Raw genomic sequence first — 20,844 nt, 5'->3', positions numbered from 1 at the left:
AATTAGTTCATAAATTTAGAAGTGTTGAGATTGTGTGATTTCTCATACATATCAATAAACTTTTGCCCGAGGGACCGACAATAAATTATAATTGGAAAAGTGTTTTTGAACACCAAGTGTTTCGTGTACTTATGAAAAGAATTTAGTAATAAATTTGTAACTTATAACTATTATTTTAGTTATTATATGCAATAATTGCACAAACATCCATAAACCTAGCTTAAATATTTATGGAGATACATGGACATTAAAAAACAAACAAAAAAACGAATATTTTTGTCTCACATTTTTTGCTATAACTTTGAAAGTATTCAATAAAATTAAACAAAACTTTTGGAATAATTTAAAATTAATTACAAAGTTATTGCTTTAAAAGTTGAGAAACATTCGTTAAAATCTGTGCAAGTTATGAGTAATTGAAGTAGTTCTCTCATACTGCACATGTGCAGAAAAAATTACTAATTTTTTTTCTTAATTTTGTAGTGAATCTAATTCGGCAACTGATAAACAAGTCTGATTCAAATATCTTAAAAAGTTTCAAGCAATTTTTTAAGTAGTTTTGTAACAATTTTAAAGAAAACTCAAAATGTAAGGGTTTTCTACAAATTTAATTTTTTACTATTAAACAAGATTTATTAACAAATGATACCCTTCTAATGATGATCCAGACAACAAAGTGTGATGGTATTAGGAAGTAAAGAGGAAGAGAAGGAAGGAAGAAAAGATACTTTTATAGGGCTGATCCCCAACAATGCAGGCGTCATTTTTAATAAATCCACAAAATGAAATTTGAGGACAACCTCTTATAATTTTGAGCTTTCTTTTGAAAAGTGAAAAAAATATTTAGAAAATGGCTAGAAACTTTTTAAAATTCGAAGATATCCAAATCGGACATTTTTCATTATTTGGCAAGTACAACAAATTTAAGAAAAAAATTGTTTAAATTTTTTCTGTGCATGCACAGTAAAAAAGAACTATTTTTATTACTCATATCTTGTGTAGTTTTAATGAATTTTTCTTACATTTTAAAGCAATAATTTTGTAAGCAATTCTAAATGGATCCTAAAGTTTCGTTTGATTTTATTGAATATTTTCATAGTTATAGCAACATAAGACAAAAAAAATATTGAAATAAAAATGTCCATAAATATTTAAGCTAGGTTTATGAAATTTAGTATATAGTAACCAAAATATTAGCTAAAAGTTACAAATTTATTACTCAGGGTTCATACAGAGATCAGAAGGAATCCAAGGAGTATCCATGGAGCCCAAAATTTAAAAACTTTGCATAAAAGATAGCTAGACATTTAAAAAAAAAAAAAAAAAGAAAGCAGTTACTATAAAGAACTTGCAAAAATGTATATTTTGCATAAGATATTTTTTTCTAGCCCTTTTGAAATAAATTTTGACTTTGTCAAACTTCATCAAGAAAAATAAATAAAGTGCCAAACTACTGCGGGAATTTTTGAGAAGGTACTGTCTTTGTTAGGTAAATTTTTGTGAAAGCACTAATAAATAGTGGAAAAACTGACCTGTATTAAGCCCCGAATATAGTCAAAACTATGATTGAAGTATATTTGCCATTCAAACATTTTATCAACAAAAAAAAAAAATAATATATTAATGAAAATATTTTTTAAGATAAAAGTTGTTGGTAATGAATTTTTCTATAAAAAAGAAAATTCATTTTAGCAGGTTTAATGTTAATGTGCTATTTACTTAAACAAAACATAAAAGTTAACTAAACTACGTACGCAATATTTAACACTTGATCTCTTTCATCTTGCCAGCCTTCTGGTGGATTCTCGACCCAAGAATTGAAATAACGAACTATATGGGGATGATCAAGTTTTGCTAAGGCTTTAACTTCTCGTAGCACTCCATCATAGCGTCGTCTAAAAATATAAAAGCAATAATGCATTTTTTGTCAAATTTTATAATAAATAAAAAAGGATATAAAAATATATGCAAAAAAGAAAAAAAAAAGAAACAAAATTTTTGGTTTGAAAAGAAATTTTTGTTTTTGAATAAAATGTACACCCAGATCAATGAAATAAAAATTTTAAAATTTCTAGAACTGAACACTTCTTGTTAAAATTAATAACTGAACAGTAATTGATTAATTTCAAAGGAGTTACTATTCAGAAATATGAATATTGAAAGCTTTGTTGAAATCTTAAACCAATCCATGAAGTTCTCACCCCCAGCGTTTTGAATGAACCACACCAATTTCAACCACATCTTTACCAGAATAGATGGGTTTTGGAGAAAATGTCCAGATAAAGGTATTTAGCAATTCGTTACTGTTTTAGGGCTCGCCAGAACATATCTTTTCAGTAAATTGTCCTTTGACAGGTCTTTGAATACACCATCCAAAATAATGGAAAAGACACTTTCAATTTGTGACATTTCTTAAAATTTATCAAGAAATATTTAGAGAATTATTTTATAACTTAAGAATTGTTTAGGTCTTGAGGTTCCTTCATAGTTATCAATAAATCTAAAACTTCCAGAGGAACAGCAACAAATTGAAAACAAAAACATATTTTTTAACATCCAATGGCAGAAAATACAGAAAAAGCTTGTAATTTGTATCAATTACTTTGATTCTTATTTGCAAAAATTGTACAAAATTTCATAAACTTAGTTTCAGTACTTAAGGAGTATGGACATTTTTACAAAAAATTAATTTCTTTTGTCTCACGCTTTTCTTGCTATAACTTTAAACATATTCGATAAAATTAAACAAAATATTTGGAGAAATTTTGAATTATAAAAACTAATTTATTATTTTAAAATTTGAAAGAAATTCGTTAAAAATTACAACAGATACGAGTGTTTAAAGTAGTTCTTTTATATTGTGCATGTGCAGAAAAAATCATAACTTTGTAGTTAATCATATTTAAAAACTAATAAAAAAAAAAAGGCTGATTAGATTATCTTGAAAATATAAAAAATTTCTAGCAATTTTGAGTTTTTAGTAGTTTCTGTATATTTTAGAAGATAGCTCTGATTGATTAGGGATTTGTGCAGACATTATTTCGCACCATTATACAAGTTTTATTAAAAATGATCATCTATCATAAAAGTATGTTTTCTTTCTTTTTAACATCACATTTAGATTTAAGTGCACAAACGATTGTTATGAGGAGTTATCATTTGTTATTAAATTTTGTATTATAATACAAAATTAAATTTGTGGAAAACCCCTTATCATATAAAAAATAAGAAAACTACTGCTAGAAACTTTTTAAATTTTCAAGATTCTTTTTTTTTATTAGTTACCAAACATGATTCACAACATTATAAAAAAATATTTTAATTTTTTTTCTGAGCATGTGCAGTATGAAAGAAACTACTGCAAATACTCATATCTTAGGAAATTTTCTATACATTTCTTTTTTCAAATTTTAAAATAATTTTTTAATTAACAATTACTCCAAAAAAGCTACTTTTATTAACTATCTTAAAAAGTATAGTAAAAAAAAGACTAAAAGATTAGTTTTTCATAAAACTCTCCATAAATATTTAAACTAGGTATACAAAATCTTATGCAGTTATTGCAAATACCAACCAAAGTAATCAATACAAGTTATAAGCTTATTGCTATTGCATAGGGTGCTAAAAAAAATACTTATTTTCATTCATAATTTATTAACAATCAATCAAACCTCTGAAATCTTTTAAACGTTAATAATAAGTATGAGAAATTGTATAAAGGATACACCTCTAAAATTACAGAATAATCCTCTAAGTATTTCTTGAGAAATTTCCAAAAACTGATAGTGTCTTCTACATTCTTGTTGGGCAGCAAGTAGGCCTACTAACCTCTTGCACTGTTTGTGAGCCCTCAATGACTAGGATAATTGCATTTTCAAAACTAAATCAAATAGTTGTTATGCAAAATGATTTCGCCCTTATATACTCCATGGTATAAAGCATTGAAATATGCGATAGAAGAATAAATCAATTTTTTAAAAAAATTTCTAGACTAGCAAACCACCTTAAATAGAAAAAAACATAAAATCTACAGCTAAAGCCAAACATTTCAGCACTCATCTATCATTATAGACCTTGATTTCTAACAAAAAATTAAAAGGATCCAGATCGGCTAATTGTTTTTCTCCAATTCTAAAATTTGTCACTATTACAGCTTTCAGGGAAAAAAAACATTACCTTACAATTTATTAGTACTAAATAATAATAATAATAATAAAAAAAAGAAAAAAATGTGGATAATGCACAAATAAAAGTACAGAAATGGACATACTACAGTTTTAGTTCTATAAACAAAAACCTTCTTCAGTGTCTAAACACCAAATGATCTTGAAGAAGAAAAGAGAAATAAAAAACAGGAGTGAGGGGATGGGACTGATAAAATTAGAACTCCTGGGTACAACAGATTAAATTAGAATAAAAAAATTTCTCTATCTTCACAAGATGTTAAGACACTGAGGAAGGTTGGCGTTTAAAGAACCTTAACTATAGCATGCCCATTTCTATACTTTTATTTGTGCTTTAGTCTCCATAGCGCAAATTATATCCTATCCTTTTTGGATTTTGAATTTATTAGTAATTTAAAAAATGAAATATATTATACTTAATTTTAAGAGCTTTAAAAAATGTACAAGTTTTCCTTGTTCTTCCCTTATCCATTGAAAACACTGTTAATGCATGTTTAAACTTTTTAGATGAACAATAGAAATTTAGATGAATACATTTTACACCTATAAGATCGTGACTTCTATATAAGATAAATATATTTTTACAGTTAAATAATACATCATATTTTCAAACCATAGAACTTACTCTTTTCTTCCATCTACAATAATACGAATTCTTTTTACAGCATAATCACAGTCATCAATTTTATTTTTTGCTTCCATAACAACTCCAAATCCGCCTTTTCCTAAGATTGTAATAAAATGAAATTCCTTCTGAAACCTAAAAGAAAATAATCTTATAACATAGTCACCCTGTTTTAAGAATTAACACTCACAGTTATATGTTAAAGTTAATACGCTTAATGCAACATTCCCTAATTTAGAATATTATTAATAGAAGTAAACTTATTAGTATTAAGATACTAAAACCTTGCTCAAATATATTAAGGTAAAATTCAGAAATAGTTGCATTGAAGGTAAGAACTTAAAAAGAATAATAATCTCTAGTTCAAAAATCATAAAAAATATATGTGCCAGGAATGCCTACTAATTGCAATGAGTCAAGAAGTTTTTATTCACAGCAATATTACTTTTTGTGGCAATATTGAAATTCAAAATAAAACATTCATTTGTTATTTTACAAGATACAAAATTTTTTCCAGTAGAACTGAAATCGAATACTAAGTATTTAAAAGATATTCTACAAATGACAGAATACTAAAAAAAAAGTTTCACATAAAAATTTTTAATAATTAATTCTAATTCACATAAGGTTCTAATAACACAAATTTTTTTTAAATGTTGAAAATAAAACCATCCTTATTGATAAAATTAGAATAAGGGGTTGTCTATAAATTGCATGAGATTCAGTAAAATGAAATGTCATTAAAAACGTTTTAAAGCTAACATAAAGAGCTATTCAAATATTTAAAAAAATTTTACAAACAGAATAAAAATCTGTAAAAATGATGGAAAATCTCTAATTGTTGGTATCCTTGCTGTTCTAATTGAGGCAAGACAGCAATCAGCAAAAAATTATTAAATTAACTTTAAGAACTGACACAGGTAAACATGCAAAATCTGATAATTAACTATACCATGGATGGCAAATATGTAGCATACGTGCCAGAGTGAAGTTGAAGTTTACACAATAGCACACAAGATAAACTGAAAAATTTAAAAAAAAAAAAAAAATGCCATCTTTAACAGGCCACTGCATAAGAAATCAGCACCTCTAGACACCAGCAGAATGCAGCTAGACAGCCTCGGCTCGGTCATGGGATGTGCCCAATGGTTTCAGTTAAAAAATTTTAATGAATATTATGAAATCAACATAGATCGTTCAAAAGTAAGTGATGTCCATTTAAAACATCCGATTTTGTAGGAATTTTCTAGAATTAATCTTAATATAAATGATTTGGGAAAAAAAATGGAAATTATGAAGCTAAACTAAGTTGTGACTATTCAATGATTATTTAAAATCAATTTTTCAAGTTATTCATTTTTATTTTTTAACAGAATTAAACTGACTAAACGTTTAAAAGTGTATATTAACAATAAAACCTAAGTAGTTAGCAGTATTCTTTTACTTATTATATAATTTTTTTAAATTTCACTAAAAAAAAAAAAAATTTTTTTTGTCTAAAAATTCTATTTTTTGAATATAAATAGCATTTCTCCCTTTTTATGTTCCAGCATATTAAAAGTGGCACACATAATTATTTTGTTTGAGAAAGTGGTACACTTTACCCAAAGATTGGCCACTTTTGGATCCCACTGCAGAATTTGATATTTCTTAAGTAAGTGAATTAAAGTTTATTAGTTTTTACTACTTTAACTGATAAAAAATTAAGTATATTGAAGCTCAAAATTTCAAGGAGAACAAATAAAAAGTTGATGCATAACAAAAAAAAAAAAAAAAAAAACAAGAAGCACCATGTGTCTAATTTGGAATCCATATTATACAAACTAATACCTAAAGTTGGCTCTCAATAACAGTAAAGTTCCAAGAACAAGAAAGTTATGAATTTATTCATATGAGTTCAGTTCATCATAGTTTTATTCATATGATTATTGTCTGAGCTAAAATTTTAAAAAAAGGAAGCAGTTGAAAATTAATAAAAAAAAACAAAATACCTTGAAACAAACTCCTCTTCTGCTTGAACTTTAGTAAATGATGTATCAACTGTAGAGGTACTTGTAGTGGCGACTCTCTAAAATTAAGAAGCATATCATGCTTTTGAATAAGAAATAAAATGTATTAAAAAGTAAGTAACTGTTTTGAAAGCATTTATTTGAATCAGTAATTTAAAATGTTATGTTTTAACCTTTCATCCACCAAACTGCATAAACAAAATAGTTCTACAGTAAAAAACATTTCTTCATAGAGTAACAGAAAGAAAATAGGTCCAATACCAACCAGAAACACTAAAATTATAGGATTCAGTAGTCCCCCTCTCCCACTTTTTGGCCATTATTTCCAAAAACTGTAACATACTTTCACTCAAGTTTAAGGCAGCCTTAAGAGTACATTGTTAATAAATAAAAACTATCATTAGCATTCAATTCAAGGTAAACAACGATTTATTATGCATAACTTCTTAAATAACAAAACAAAAATTATTAACTGTGCATAAAAATACACATTCTTGACATATTACATTAGCATTTGGAAATCACAAAAAAAAATCATGTAACGACATTTATGCATAGTTGTACTATTGAAGACTTGCCATTGTCCTGAAAAAAAATTAAGCAAAAAGGAATAAATGTAGAAAATGGATAACTTATTTAAAGTAAGCTATAATGTTTTAAAATAATATTTAGCATAATATCATGCAAAATCAAAAACCATATTTTCTTGGTTTTGAAATTTTGCACAAGAGATATGCTGATGTTGAGTGAGTAAGAGGAAAGATTCTTGAAAGCGGCCTGAACTTTCCTTGAACATTGTCTGCGCCTTAGGGCATATTCTGCACAATTGAGTTACACTCATGGGATAAAAATTAGTGGTAATGTTTATTAAAGGAAAATAATTTTGGAACATAAGTTAAAGTCCAAGGATATAGTTAAATTTAAAAGAAAATGCATTTAAGTAGATAAAACTAGTTTATTTTACATAAAAATAGGCGTACACGAAAATTAAAAGTAACATGAACAATGTGATAAACACTCCAGGTAACAAGGCTGCCATTCTGTTTAAAAATTATGCAATTTTTCAGAAAAAAAAAATCAATCCTGCTTTTTTTTTATTTTTTTTTTAACGAGAGTTTTATTAAAAACTTTCGCAACAATCCTTTTTTAAAATTATAATATAAACTTAAGTCATTATATTTATAAATAATAATGCAGCAAAATTTAACATTTTGATCTTAATCTGCACTCTTTTATTCCTTAGGTTTAAAATTATACCCCTTCAGCAATATTTAGTAAAATTTAATAAAACAGAAAAAGAAATACATTACAGTGGCAATGGGAAAAGTTCTTTGTTGATATGCTAAATGCTAGAATTTTATGGTCTATTGAAAAGTAAACATGTTAATAAAAATCATTTTGGTAAAACAAATCTCTTATCACCCTTCTTTTTTCTTTAGTTTAACAAAGGTTTAAAAATGAATTTGGTAATAATGCATATATTGTTTAAATAGAAAAATAAAAAAATTTGATAATTATATCTAATTTAAAAATCATTACAGAATTTTCACTTCTTAAATTTCTTTCACGTAGGATATAACAATTACAACTATTAGAATATGAAAAGTTCTAAGAAAGAAGATCTGAAGCTCACACCAAAGTTTGATTCTGATAATCAGTGCTTTGGTTTTAAAGATAAGAAATACTTGGCTTTAGTCCCAAGATAGCTGTCTTTTAATTTTATTCATGTTTTTATTATTTTCCACATTGTTACAGCATGAAGATAACTCACTTTTTAATGGATAGAGTAATGCTGTTTAAATATTGAGAGATCTTCATTTGCAGGAAAAAAAGAAAGAATTAGGACCACACTGAAGCAAAATTGCTAATTTGTTAATTGTATTAAATTAAAAAAAGACAAAACTCTAGCAAATTAGTTAAATTGAAACTAAAATAAAAACTAATTACACTGCATTTATAACATAAAAAATAACAGTCACCAATTTCTAAAAAAAATTATTACAATGAATTATAAAAAAATATACATATTTTGTAAGTTTTAATATTAAAAATAAGTCATTGAAAATATGAGAAAAAGGAAAAAAGGCTTACTTTATAATGAATACACCAGAAGAGAAAAGCTAATGTCACGACAATCACAACGACCATCAGCAAAAGTAATTTAAGCCTGAAGATATACATAAAATCAGAAATAATAAAATTATTACGCTACACTCATTAAATCAAAATTAACAAAGCATATAATTAATACAATACATATGATGTATATATAAATATGCATGATACATATTTATATATACATCATACAGGCATGCAAACAATAGTAATGAAGTGACTTTTGTCAGCCACCAAATAATAATAATCAGTTACCTAATCTAGGATATTTAGCTTAATATTTATATTAGTAACAATTAGATTTTTATGTAAAAATTATCCTCCTGAGTACTTTTCAAGAATAACAAACATGATACATTTAAAACAATCTTGAGATGAGCTACTTCATATGCTGAACCATGATCAAATGAAAAATTTATAACTAATATATAAACCACATATATATTTCAGTACTATATATATATATAGTAATGAAATATCTATGATTTGTATATTTGAAATCAAATACAAATACATAAAAAATCATGAACAATAAAACTTCAACCAAGTTTTAATACAGTAGAGAACCAATTAACCGGGATGCTCGGGACCATCGCTACCCCGGATGTCTGAATTTCCCGGTTTTCTGGATTGGCCAAAAGTGCCGTAAATTGATGTTTTATCAAACCCAAATTACAAGGAAAAAGTTAAACACATTTTAAAATAAGAAAAAAAAAGGAAAAAATCTCCTAATAAAAAAAGAAAACGGCAGAAAAATAACATTTAAAAGGATAAAAACATTTGAAAGTTTAGACAAGAAAAACAAGTTTAAAAAATACAAAATTAGCCTATTTATTTTTTGATTATAATTAAAATCTACAAATTAACTAATATAAAACAAAACCAATAGTTAAAAAATGCAATATATTTCATATCTAATTATATGGTGGGGAAACTATAAAAAGAAAACTTATTAATCTAAATTAAAAACACTTGAAAACTATCAAACGGAAACAATATTTAAAAAAGGCAGTAACATAAATATTAAAACCTGGAACAAGGCAGGATATTATAAGATCAACGGAATTAAAAAAGAAACAACAATTTAATGATATATATATATGAAAGAAAAAAAAACTCAAACACAGTGGAATCAGAAAAACAAAATCAAAATTAAAAGAAGAAAACTGCTATCTGCTTCATAAAATAATTGTCCGCTTTTATTAGCAAATAATTATATGCGTAAATTAATAAACAATCTTCTCCTTTTATTTCATAAAAAGACTATTTTTAACAGAAGCAGATGCGATTTCATATCAAGAAAAAATTGCTTATGATACCGCATTTCTAAAAAAAAATCATCATTTATTAAAAAAATATATTTTTCGCTAATCGATGTCAAATAGATGAATATAACTAGTGATTAAAAAACATTTTGTTCATAATAAATAATGCATTATCCGAAATAATAAAACAATTCATAATAATAAATCAAGGATAACAAAAACTGAGTAACTAAAGTGGATTTAAAATAAATAAACTTGTCAATACTCTAAGTCAGAAGTTTCAAGTTCCTTAACTGGGACATTCATTGATATGCTTGTGCAATGCATTTTCCCCACCCCTCATAAATCAAAGAGAAGACGAAATAATCATGCCACTCCCTTAAGTTTGATTGACGGCAGCTTATCAGAAAAACAACTGACACACAGGAGAAAATAAAACATTTGTCCGTTCCCTGCCCCATCTGGATCTAATGATCTTCAAGGTTAGGGAGAGAATTGAAGTTTTTCTGGGCAAACAAGAAGAATTCCCCCCTTTCCCTCTACTCAACTTCAAGGATGAGTCAAATTTCCACTTTTTTTTTTTTTAAATAATCATTATACTTCAAAATAGCAGGAAAACGAAGCAAAATTCTTCCGGGTTTTCTCGATACCGAATAAATGGTTCTCTACTGTATTAGATTAAAAATAATATCTCTTGTAAAATTTTTTAATTTTTTACTAATAACTTGGTTTAAGATAAAATCATCCATGAAAAACAAATTTCAGTTGATAGGATGTAAAAGCTACGCATTTTAACATAATACATTAACACTAGGCAATTTAAGGTAATTCAACAGTTTTTTATTAAGTTTCCTTAAATAAAAACTTTCATTTAATTTATAAAGGGTACTTCAACTTAATTAATAAAGGGTACACTAAAAGGACAGTGGCATAGATTCCACCTCTTTGTTCTGAATTGTTGTGGTAAACACATTTAATAAAATAGAGCCTTAAAATAGGGTGTTCCATAAAGATTGCTCTTAATATATAGTTTTGGAATACTTATGAAAATAAGATGAAAAAATTATGCACATGAGAGGATGCAAATACAAACAGACTGGGCTTACAGAGTAACAAACTTCAAAAATATGTTATCCAAAATTAAACAGCATTAACAAAATTAACCAGCAAAACTATAAAAAAAACTATTTTATGGAATTAATTTATTAAATAAAATATAAACTAAATTTTTCTTAAAAAATATATTCAGTTATTATAATATACAGGGCGTTTATAAAGTCCCGAACCCATTTTGATGTTTAATAACTCATAAAATAATAAATATAGATTGAAATTAATAACATAAATGGTTAGATAGACTCAAAAAGTTTCATGACCCTTGTCAATGAACTTCCACGTGTGCCCCCTTCGAGGATGGCGTTTGCAACAGATATGGTCGGAAGGATAGAAGATGCTGCTGATTTTTTGAAGAGCATAATTTTCTGCGACGACGCATTCTTTCACGTTTCTGGCATTGTTAATCGCCATAATGTGCACATATGGGGATCTGAAAACCCCCATGAATAGCGTGAGACACAAAGGGATTCCCCAAAGGTTAATGTGTGGTGTGGACTAATGCACGAACGAGTCATTGGGCCTTTCTTTTTTTTAATGAAAAGACGGTTTCATCAGTCGTATACTTAGACATGTTGGAAAACTTCGTATTTCCACAAATAGAAGAGCTTCAGCCACATGTCATTTTGCAACAAGATGGTGCACCACCTCATTGGGGTATTATCGTTCGTAGTTCTTTGAATGACCATTTCCCAGGAAGATGGATTGGACGAGAAGGTTCAATTCCTTGGCCACCCAGATCACCTGATATAATGCCGCTGGACTTTTTTCCTTGGGGATTTATAAAGGACAATGTTTACAGGAGGATCGTGTCGAACATTGATGACCTAAAAGCCAGAATTACAATCGCAATAGCCTCTCTGGATGCCGACATGCTTGCCGCTACCTAGCGTGAAATTGACTATTGACTTGATATTCTCCGTGCGACGAAGGGTGCAAATGTGGAAGTTCATTGACAAGGGTCATGAAACTTTTTGAGTCTATTTATCTATTTATGTTATTAATTTTAATCTATCTTTATTATTTTATGAGTTATTAAACATTAAAATGGGTCCGGGACTTTATAAACACCCTGTATTATAACTTTTCATTATAGTTTCATGTTATATGACTTTTCTTTTATTTGCTTTAAAAACGTTATTACTTATTGAATTCTCAATTGGAATAATTTCTGTTTGAGAGTCAATTTAATACTTTGTAGAAAATTGTAATCTAGTTATATATTTTTTATTTAACTGTTTCACTAATTTTGAATACAACAAAATCTTTAAAAAAAATTTATTTGAGAATGCCCCTTAGTTCCTATTTTTAAAAATTATGTGATTCTTAAATAATTGATTAGATTAACCTTTGGCTTACAGTGCTCAGCATGCTGAAACCTGTAATTCTAGCCTACTTGTACCAGTTGTAAGCAAAAGGTTAACAATATATTTAATGAACTCTTAGAGATGAATGGAAATTTTTGAAAGAACTAATCTCCATAAGACAAGATTTGTTCGCATCTTCTAAAAATAATATATATTTATTACACCAGTTTAACCTAATGAAATTTCATGATAGGAAATGTTTTCTTATTCAAAAATCTTAAAATTCTGAAACAAAAAACTGCTTCGAAAAAATGAGATACTTTAGTTATTTTCGTGCAAGTTATGAATTGCCCCTCAGTTCAACATACTAAGTTTCTGTAATAAGTATTGTTATTATATATGTCTCATGAATCAGAAATTCTGCTAAAAAGAGAAATTCAGTGGAATAGTAGCACATCTGGAAATACATTTTTATTTGAGAAAGAATCTTAATCATTCACTGACTCATCACTATTAAGTAATGAATGAGTAAAGAAATTAATTAGACCCATTTTATTTCGTGATGTAGGTGAAAGGTAGAACTTAGGGAAAAGTAAATGAATTCTCGAATCACTAGCAAAGCAAACTAGTTTTAGACAATTTTAAACCCCTTTTTGCTCCTCTTGACCTCAATCATGATTTGGGAAAAGTTGAAAACATTTTGGCTATTCTTTAACAGGCATAGGGTAGTATTTACAACAGAACAGGAATTTGAAGTTACAGAGTCAAATGAGTATATTTTAAGCATTTTTGAGAATCATTGGTAAATCTAGAAAAGCAGTAAGATTTGCTACAGAACATTTAAAAGTGATTGGTGTATAGAAGTTACTTTCAAAGTAATACTCGTGTATGGGTAGTTTTCATTCAATAATTTATTTTGAAAATGTTAGTAAGAAACATCCAAGGCTGTAAAGAAACAAATGGTTACTCTATTAAAGTAATAAAATAGCATGAATTTTGTGTATAAAAAATTATTAAAAGGAAAATATATATATTTATATACATTCTAATAGAAAACTGATAAACAAAAAAAAAGAGCTATTTTTCCAAGCTATGTAATATTTATACTGCAACTAGGATAGCTTAAAAAATTTTTGAAAAATGCTTTCTACAAGTTTAATATTTTCAAAAATTATTTGTATTTGCACAAAATTATTTTAATAAGTTTTCTATAGCAGTTTTTCTTTGTCATTTCAAAAGTATTAGAATGTATCCCCTAATTCTTAATAGATGAAACTTGGCAATTCCTCAACAACATTTTTCCTAGTGAGCTACATCAAGAAAATTGATACATTAATTTTTGTGTGAAAATATTTTATTAATGCACATTTTCACAAGTTTAGTGATCACAAGGTAAATGTTTAATAATAAATAAATAAAAATGACAAAATGTGAAACTTAAAATTTACTTACTTAGAAGAAAACTAAATTTTTTATATATTAGTGGAGCAAGGAGAAATAGTTACATTTCGAAATGTGCAATATTACCCAAAATGTGTTTAACATACATTATAAACAATGAAACAATTTAAGAAAAAAATCGACATTTTAAAAAAGATGAAGGAGTAAAAATAATGTGGTAGATGAGTTTCTGCTATAAAAAAATGGAATTAAAATTAAGTACATTTCTTAAAATTTTATTTTATGATAAAATTCCTCAATTTATTTTTTCGTTCATTTTAAAAGTAAAATATTAAAATTGCATTCAGTTGTTAATTTTAATGAATTGTTGAAGAATTCAACAAAAAATTTAAATAAATGTTAATTAAATTTTTTTAATTGTTTTTCTCTGAAAATAAAAGTTTTAATTTCTTTTCAAATATCCTAAAACACATGTAAATATTTTCTTAAAATCTATCAGTTAAAAATAAAAAGCTCATTTACATAATATATTTCCTTAAAAAAATTTCAGATGATTGCATTAATTAGATTTCAGAAAAGGAATAGTAAACCTTCTGAATTACTTTCTGACCTACCTTCTGAACCATTCTGAATTAGTTTTGATTTAATATTATGAGTTTCACATGCTAAGTTGCACTTTAACAGAACAAAAGGGAACAGAAAAAGAATTTTTCATAAAATGGATGTTTTTAACATTTTAAAAGTATAAACTCTGATGACCCTATTGTCAAAATGTTTGTAATGGGTAAAATAGAGATACCAGTTGTAGTTTGATGGTTGTAACACAGTGATTAAGTAATTCTAGATCAAGTAATGCACCTTCCAAATGGGTGTTAACCTATAAATTATTATTATTATCACTGCACAATATATTAACCTTCTGTTCTAGAATTTATTCCATGCTCAATCAAGGTAAATGTTTATCTAAAATTATAAAAGGCATGAGAAGAAAACGACGCCTGGTGGCTGAGTAGTAGTGCTTCACGTTCCTGTACCACGGGTCCTGGGTTCGATCCTAGGGCCGGGCAAGGTTGACTCAAGCTTTTCATCCCTTCAGTGGTTTGATAAATGAGTACCAAGCATGCTTGGGATCTAAACACTAAGGGGTTTTGCGTTCGGTTGACCACCCAACCGGAACATCTGCTCCTGCACCCCAGAGCCTAAGGTCAAGAAAACTGAGATGGGCCCAGTAGGCCTTGGCCATCCATGGGCTGTCGAGCCACTGAGTTTGGTTTAATGAGAAGAGAACTTAAATTATAATAAATTATTAAATATTCTTAACCTTAGATTTTTAAGAATAAGATTTTACATTTTAAGCACAATATCTGACATACACTTTAAATTGAAGCATAATCAAAAGCCATGCAATGTTAGTTAAAGTATTAAATAAAATACCAAATGTTGACATCCATAGCTTTATCAGAGTATTTTGGATAGCTGAATCCTACTATACAGTGAGTTTCATTTTCATAAACTGAGAAATTGACATAAAAGTAATGTCCACCATCTAGAAAGGAAAAATTTTTGGGTTAATTGAGAAAGATGCCATAATAAACATGCTACATTAATAAAAATATAAGGTGATATAAAAGCTTATATATAAGATAAGTAGAAATATTCAACTTGAAACAAAAACTGCTCATTAATAGTATTATCCATACACAATCCGACCGGAATTTGTTGGGTTATTCGACACCTCTATGTAGTAAATTTTAAAATCATTTACTGAGAAAGTAATATAAAAGTAAATTAAGGTATCTATAAAAATTTATTTAATTACTAAAATTAAAAGTAAAAATTAAGTAAATTAAGTGCTGCCATACTAAAAAAAACATGTAAGAGAAAGACAAAAAAGTATAGGTGGACAAGTACAGGACAAAGTGGTCTCTTTAGTATAAAGCTAAATCTGCAGGGAAAAAAAATATATAAATTGTCTGTGATTTTAAGGAAGAAAACATTTTACAACTTTCTAATTATGTCTGTTTGAAAACTCTAACCTACAGTATTTCAAACTTTTATGTCGAAATGTCACAAAAATTTATTCCCGACTTTTACATGGATTTTAAACTATTGTTGTTTGTTAAAAATTTGTTAAAAAGTACTAAAATTGAATAAATTAATTTTATAAATTTTTTGTTATTGTCTGAGGAAGACACAAAATAAAATTACATTGATACATTAAAAAGAACCTCAGTACTAACACAGAAAACAAAAAATTATTAGGATTATATAAGACATATCATTTTTGTGTTTTAAAATCATTGGTTTTTCTCAACTAAAGTATCAATATCATAAAATTTTTTTTTAGTTACAATTTTCAAAATATCCTTTAAATGCTGATCTAGCAAATGTGTCATTGTTTTTGATATTGTGCTATTTAAAATAATTAGCTAATTTCATGAAATTATCTTGGAGTCAACAGTACACTGAACAGACAAATTTTCTATTCCTTATTATAAACGTTAGTCACAAATTTGCAGAAGTAGTTGCTACAAATTGAATGAGATAATTTAGGGAGACACTAAAGTATCATCATTGGGCTACTAATTGCACAAGGGACTCCCCTTGAAAATTCCCCCCCTGGATGAAGTTAGGCAAATTAGCTATGAAAATCTACTCATATAAAGAAGAAACGATAACATAAAGAAGAAACAACATATTTTAAATGAGTACACTGGTTGATGAAAAATGACAACCAGTACAAATTTCATTATATTCTATGCATCCAATCTTTTATAGTCATACTGTTGAAAAAAATGCTTATATGCTTTGTTAACGGATTACTTAGTTTAATTTACAATAAATATTGAGCTTACTCTTCAGATTGTGCTAAATTAAATATTCCTTTTTATTCAAAGAGATTTATTTACATGTATGAGATTTACTTGTATGTGTGAGTTGAATATTATGCTGCCACTTTTCTTGAACAGTCAAGAAAAAAGGCTATTTCACATTTTTTAAAACAACTAACATGATAATCTCAAAGCAAAATAACTTTTCAAAATATAACTGCAATTGAAATATAATAAATTTTCCCAACTGTAGATATAGGAAAATGTTTAAATAATTCTGCTAAATAGAAAGGTTTAGTAAAAATTTCCTACACCTAAGAGTTTTATGCTTATAGTTCTCTGATATACTTTAAAACTGAATTTTGATTTTTTATTTATTTTGAAGTAAAATGTAAACATGTTTATTCAAGAAATACAAATGAAGATGCAATAATATAAATTACAGAAAGTAATTCTACTCAAAGAGGAAGTAAAAGTAATTCAATTACCTATAAATTCATTTCAATTCATTCATTCATATAATAATTGAAAAAATAAAATGTTAGAAATAAGAAGAATTATGGACTCTTATATAATGATGGATTCCTGGAACCAATATACTAATAAAATCAGTTATAACCAATTGAAAATTTATTTTTTATGCATAAGCATAATATTGTTCATACCTTTTCAACACTATCCTGGCATATACAATGTTTATAAAGCTAAATGTTTAAAGAAATACATTAAATTTGTCGAGTAATATTTAATGGAATAGAACTCACTCTTCAGATTGCTTTAAATTAGTATTGTTCTGACCAACTCTCACTTGCAGATAACATTGTCAATAAAGAAAATTTCTGAATTGTATAAACTTTTTAAGGGGAATTTCTTCTTATAAAGTTATTACATTATTATATTCTAATTATTCATATTATTTTCAATTATAATTTAGCAATAAAACACGTTATTTGGCAAAACCAGTAAAAAATTATGTAAACAGGTTGTCATAATCTTAGTAATGCGTAAATTTTAGCTTTGACACACATATAGATGAATTTTAATTAAATTTAATCAAATAAAAGGTCGACAGGTGTTATCAGATTCTCCAGAGACTAGAATACTAAATAAAAAGCCTCAAACAGCTAGTGATGAAAAAACAAATAAAGGAAAACTAAATTTTGTTTGTGCACAATTATTTTCCAAATTTGACTGTCAGATTAGTTAAAAATTTCCAAACTAATTAAAAAAAGTTAACATATTTACCAGTGGCCTCTTGTAAGTAGAAATAAGTAAACCACTTGTTAACATTAACCATACTAGTAATATTAAAACATCCACAGAAAACCAGTTGAGAACAATTTTAGAAGAAAAAAGGTTTTGAATTGTATATTTTTGGAAAATTGTGAATTAAGGACAAAAAAGTTGTATGTAGAATGAGATGAGAATAACTAAAAGTAATTCAGAACTAATACATAAGCAAATAGCATACATTTCATATTTAAATAATAAGAGAACAAAATGAATGTCATATGTTTTATTACCATTTATCAAAGTATTTGCTGGAATTAGTGCATTTGTATTATTTGGAGCTGGGAATTGAGGCTTGATATCTTTTGTTCCTACAAAGAGAAAAATTTAGTTGCTGAAAAACATATATTCCAACAAATCTTAGAAACTAAGAAAATAATGTTTTTTAGAAAATAAATTGTTAAAAATAGAAAAAAAAAATGTTATTGAGACTAATATAGTAAAGTTTAAGAGTGATATTTGGGCAGACATTTAAAGTTTGAGTTTGAAGTCTCTGCCCCTGTTTGATGTTATTTTTAGCAGGTTTTTATAATGAGGGAATGTCTTTCACACACAGGTTCCTAATTATAATTTTTAGAATAAATTTGTAAGCAATAATGTAATGGAACTAAAACAGTGCCATTAACTTGAAATGATATTGAAAAGTTGAACAAGAATGTGGAAAATGCCTAACACTGTACATCAATCATTTGAGAAAGTTCCATCATCAAATTTAACCATATTGAATGTAATGAAGGCTGCAGATATATCAGGTACATTACAAATGGATATTGAGTTAAGAGCAAGGTTTGTTATTAATTTTATATAATTAATGAATCATTTGAAACAAATCAGTATAACAAAAAGTCTAATAAGGTTTTTTTGAGTTAAAAAAAAGAGTGTGATAACAAAAGTAATTTTAAAGCTTGTAAGTTGTTACTCTTGTAATATGCTCTAGAACCAATATACATAACTTTATATATATATCGAAAACCAATATATATATATATATATATATAGACATAANTATATATATATATATATCTAGAACTTTATAGATCTAGAACCAATACACATAACTTCATATATATATATGGTTGATGTCTGCACATTGGTTCAGAGTTATTTTTACATCCTTGTTGAACTTTTTCAAATGATTATGATGGATGCTAACTGAAATTGGTCAAAATGATGCTAGAATTCACTAGGTAAGAAAAGATTATCACTGTTTAAACAAAAGCAGTTAGTCTGCAAGACTCTTTGACAAAGGTATAAATCAAAATGTATAATTCATTTCTTTTTTTTCAAAGACTTTTCATTAAAAGACAACCATGTCTGTAACATGTTTAAACAACTTCTTTTAGGAAAATAAAATTCTCAACCAGCTGTCAAAAAAGCCTTTCACAATTTTTCAACAGCAGTTTACTTAAAATTGTAGATCTATGTTTTTTGACATTTTAAAATGCCTATGAATATAATTTTTAATTAAGAAATAAATATTCCACTTCAATGTAACTAGAACTAAAAATTATTAATTAAATAAAAATATGTGATTACTTTAACTTTTAAGCTCATAAAATATCATTTAATAATTAATTCTAGTAGTATAATATAACTAGTTTTCTGTCAGTTGCTATAATAGGAGTCAGCTTGCCAACTTATACTTAAGATTTGTTAAAATTTTGTGATAATTTTTATTCATTCTCACAATCAAAAACAGAAAAAAAATATATATATTTTCTGAAAAATTATAAAAATTAATACAATTGGGAAAAGTATGAAACAAAAGATTTATTACAAAAACAGTTTACCTACAAAGCCCTTAAAGGATTGATTTTTTACTTACTCAAGCAATATGCTTCATACGCAAAGTCATTTGATAAAGCATTAGTCTTTGTGTCTTTTAAACGTAGTTTCTTAGACTGAATAACAAAAAGTTGATCCATATAGAAGCCTGCATTTAAAAAGAATAAATATGGATTATTATACAAAATAATGAGGATAAAGTGTCCTTTTTTGTGATAAAGATATTGACTAATTGATATTTTGTGCAATTTTTAATAAAAGTTTTCTGAAATGAATAACAAAAGAACATTTTTAAGGGTTGGATTTGAAAGATTGAGACTATTTGTTTTAAATTTTAAGAAAAAGAAGTTTAAAATTTTTAGGTGATAAATAAAACTTCTTGCAAAAAATGTATGAAGTAAATTTGATAAGATTTTTTAAAACTAATAATGTCTTTTCCGTTATATTTGTTTGGGGTTTTGAAAAGAGGTCAGTATAGTTTATAAGATACTGTATATTTCTGAATACAAGTCCATCTGTGTATAAACCAAAGAATATGCTTTTTATCTCGATGGAAGTTAATCTTAAATTTAAAATTTGTTGACGAAAAGAAAAAAATAAGGCATGGTAGGCTTGGACAGTNAGTATAGAAATAATAAGTAATTTGAAGAAATATGTTTGCGGAAAATGTAGAATGGAAACACCCTGTATATGTACAAAATGCTTTGATCAATGAATTAAAAATTGTAATTTTTTGTGTTTGCAACCTTTTTTTAGTGTCACGAAAATGTTTGTACTAAAAACAGTGGCGTACGCAAGGGAGGGGTTTAAACACCCCCCTGGAGCTCAGACAAAATGGCAAAAATAAAAATTTTAGTAGAAATTATGCGAGCTATTATTTTTTAAGACTATATATTTTTATTAACCATATGCCTACTTT

At 26.7% G+C, this 20,844-nt stretch overlaps 1 protein-coding gene across 3 annotated transcripts in view; it reads right to left on the bottom strand.

Annotated features, from left to right (window-relative positions):
* The window catches only part of LOC107452344 (pancreatic eIF-2alpha kinase), a 72,548-nt gene that overhangs the window by 18,983 nt on the left and 32,721 nt on the right, over nt 1-20,844 (bottom strand). For all 3 annotated transcript variants that reach the window (XM_043049481.2, XM_043049480.2, XM_016068800.4), the window contains exons 7-13: nt 19,966-20,073; nt 18,374-18,451; nt 15,454-15,565; nt 8,910-8,985; nt 6,801-6,877; nt 4,810-4,944; nt 1,755-1,895 (exon numbers count right to left, since the gene is read on the bottom strand). In XM_043049481.2, coding sequence (XP_042905415.1) covers nt 1,755-1,895; nt 4,810-4,944; nt 6,801-6,877; nt 8,910-8,985; nt 15,454-15,565; nt 18,374-18,451; nt 19,966-20,073 — 727 coding nt within the window. The remainder of the gene's footprint in view (nt 1-1,754; nt 1,896-4,809; nt 4,945-6,800; nt 6,878-8,909; nt 8,986-15,453; nt 15,566-18,373; nt 18,452-19,965; nt 20,074-20,844) is intronic.

This window comes from Parasteatoda tepidariorum, chromosome X2, assembly GCF_043381705.1.
Source record: "Parasteatoda tepidariorum isolate YZ-2023 chromosome X2, CAS_Ptep_4.0, whole genome shotgun sequence".
In the NCBI taxonomy this organism is placed as follows: Eukaryota; Metazoa; Arthropoda; class Arachnida; order Araneae; family Theridiidae; genus Parasteatoda; species Parasteatoda tepidariorum.
This window is presented reverse-complemented; position numbering and strand designations above follow the sequence as displayed.